At 43.6% G+C, this 941-nt stretch overlaps 1 protein-coding gene across 1 annotated transcript in view; it reads left to right on the top strand.

Moving 5' to 3' along the window:
• The window catches only part of CSUI_008994 (wd g-beta repeat-containing protein), a gene marked incomplete at both ends in the record, with an annotated part of 1,744 nt that extends 932 nt beyond the window's left edge, over positions 1-812 (top strand). The window contains one exon of the mRNA XM_068069113.1: positions 689-812. Within this exon, the coding sequence (XP_067918918.1) occupies positions 689-812 (124 nt within the window). The remainder of the gene's footprint in view (positions 1-688) is intronic.
• Positions 813-941: the final 129 nt, after the last annotated feature.

The following is a 941-nucleotide window of genomic DNA, read 5'->3' as shown; positions in this document are numbered from 1 at the left end:
TGTTCCTTCCCGCGAAGTGGTCTTCGAGATAGCCTATCGTAGTGAAAAAGGTGCGGCTTGCATGCAAGACCATCCTATACAGGCCATACATGAAGATTAAAGCACTTAGAGATCATACACACACTTTCTTCGCGTCCATCCATGGATCCAAAAGCGTGTAGTTTGTTATGTTAAGGACGAGAGAGGAGACGAAGAGACAGAGGAGAATCTCTTGTCAAAAGCCCCGTGTCAGAAGCTGTCTTGGTGAACTTCTTAGAGAGGAAATAAGAAGTCGACTGTGTCGATCTCTCTCTACATCTACAGTTAGGTGGCTTTCCTGTGTTTATCTCTCTGAGTTTGGACATCCATCTAGCTACCTGTTCATTTCTAATCTATTTACCTATCTTAACCATCTATCTATTCATCTGAATGCGTGTACAGAAAGTTGATCTCCTAAGCTTTTGGCACAGTCAAGTACAGGAAGCATATTATCGAGGAGATGCTAATATATATATATATGTGTATAGCATCATGTATTCATATCATATTCGAAGGTGATTGGTAGGAAGATGATGGTGGCTGTTCTCATCGACGGGATGAAGAGAAAGAAGAGGAACTTTCTCCGTAGAGATGTTTCATACCTCTCCTCTCGTCTCTTCTCTTCATGTTGATCTCTCCATGGTCGTTTTGTCTGTCTTTTTCCTTTCAGGAGAATTCAAGCCTTGAGAGCGACGAGGCGTCCCTTTGCTGCATTTCGCTTAGCGAGGGCATGCAAAAAGAAGTTCCCGGGTGTGCCAGACTTCACTCGTGTTATGCGAGAAATCGCGAGAGATGTCTGGTAAGCTCAGCTAATAGGGACTACGACTCCCACCACTACTACTACCTCTCCTACCGATCGGTTACACCTCTGTTCTCTCTCTGGCTCTCATATACACATACGTCCATACACATATATATATATA

Source organism: Cystoisospora suis (assembly GCF_002600585.1).
Source record: "Cystoisospora suis strain Wien I chromosome Unknown contig_5213, whole genome shotgun sequence".
In the NCBI taxonomy this organism is placed as follows: Eukaryota; Apicomplexa; class Conoidasida; order Eucoccidiorida; family Sarcocystidae; genus Cystoisospora; species Cystoisospora suis.
The sequence above is the reverse complement of the archived record's forward strand: the minus strand, read 5'-3'. Positions and strand labels throughout refer to the sequence as shown.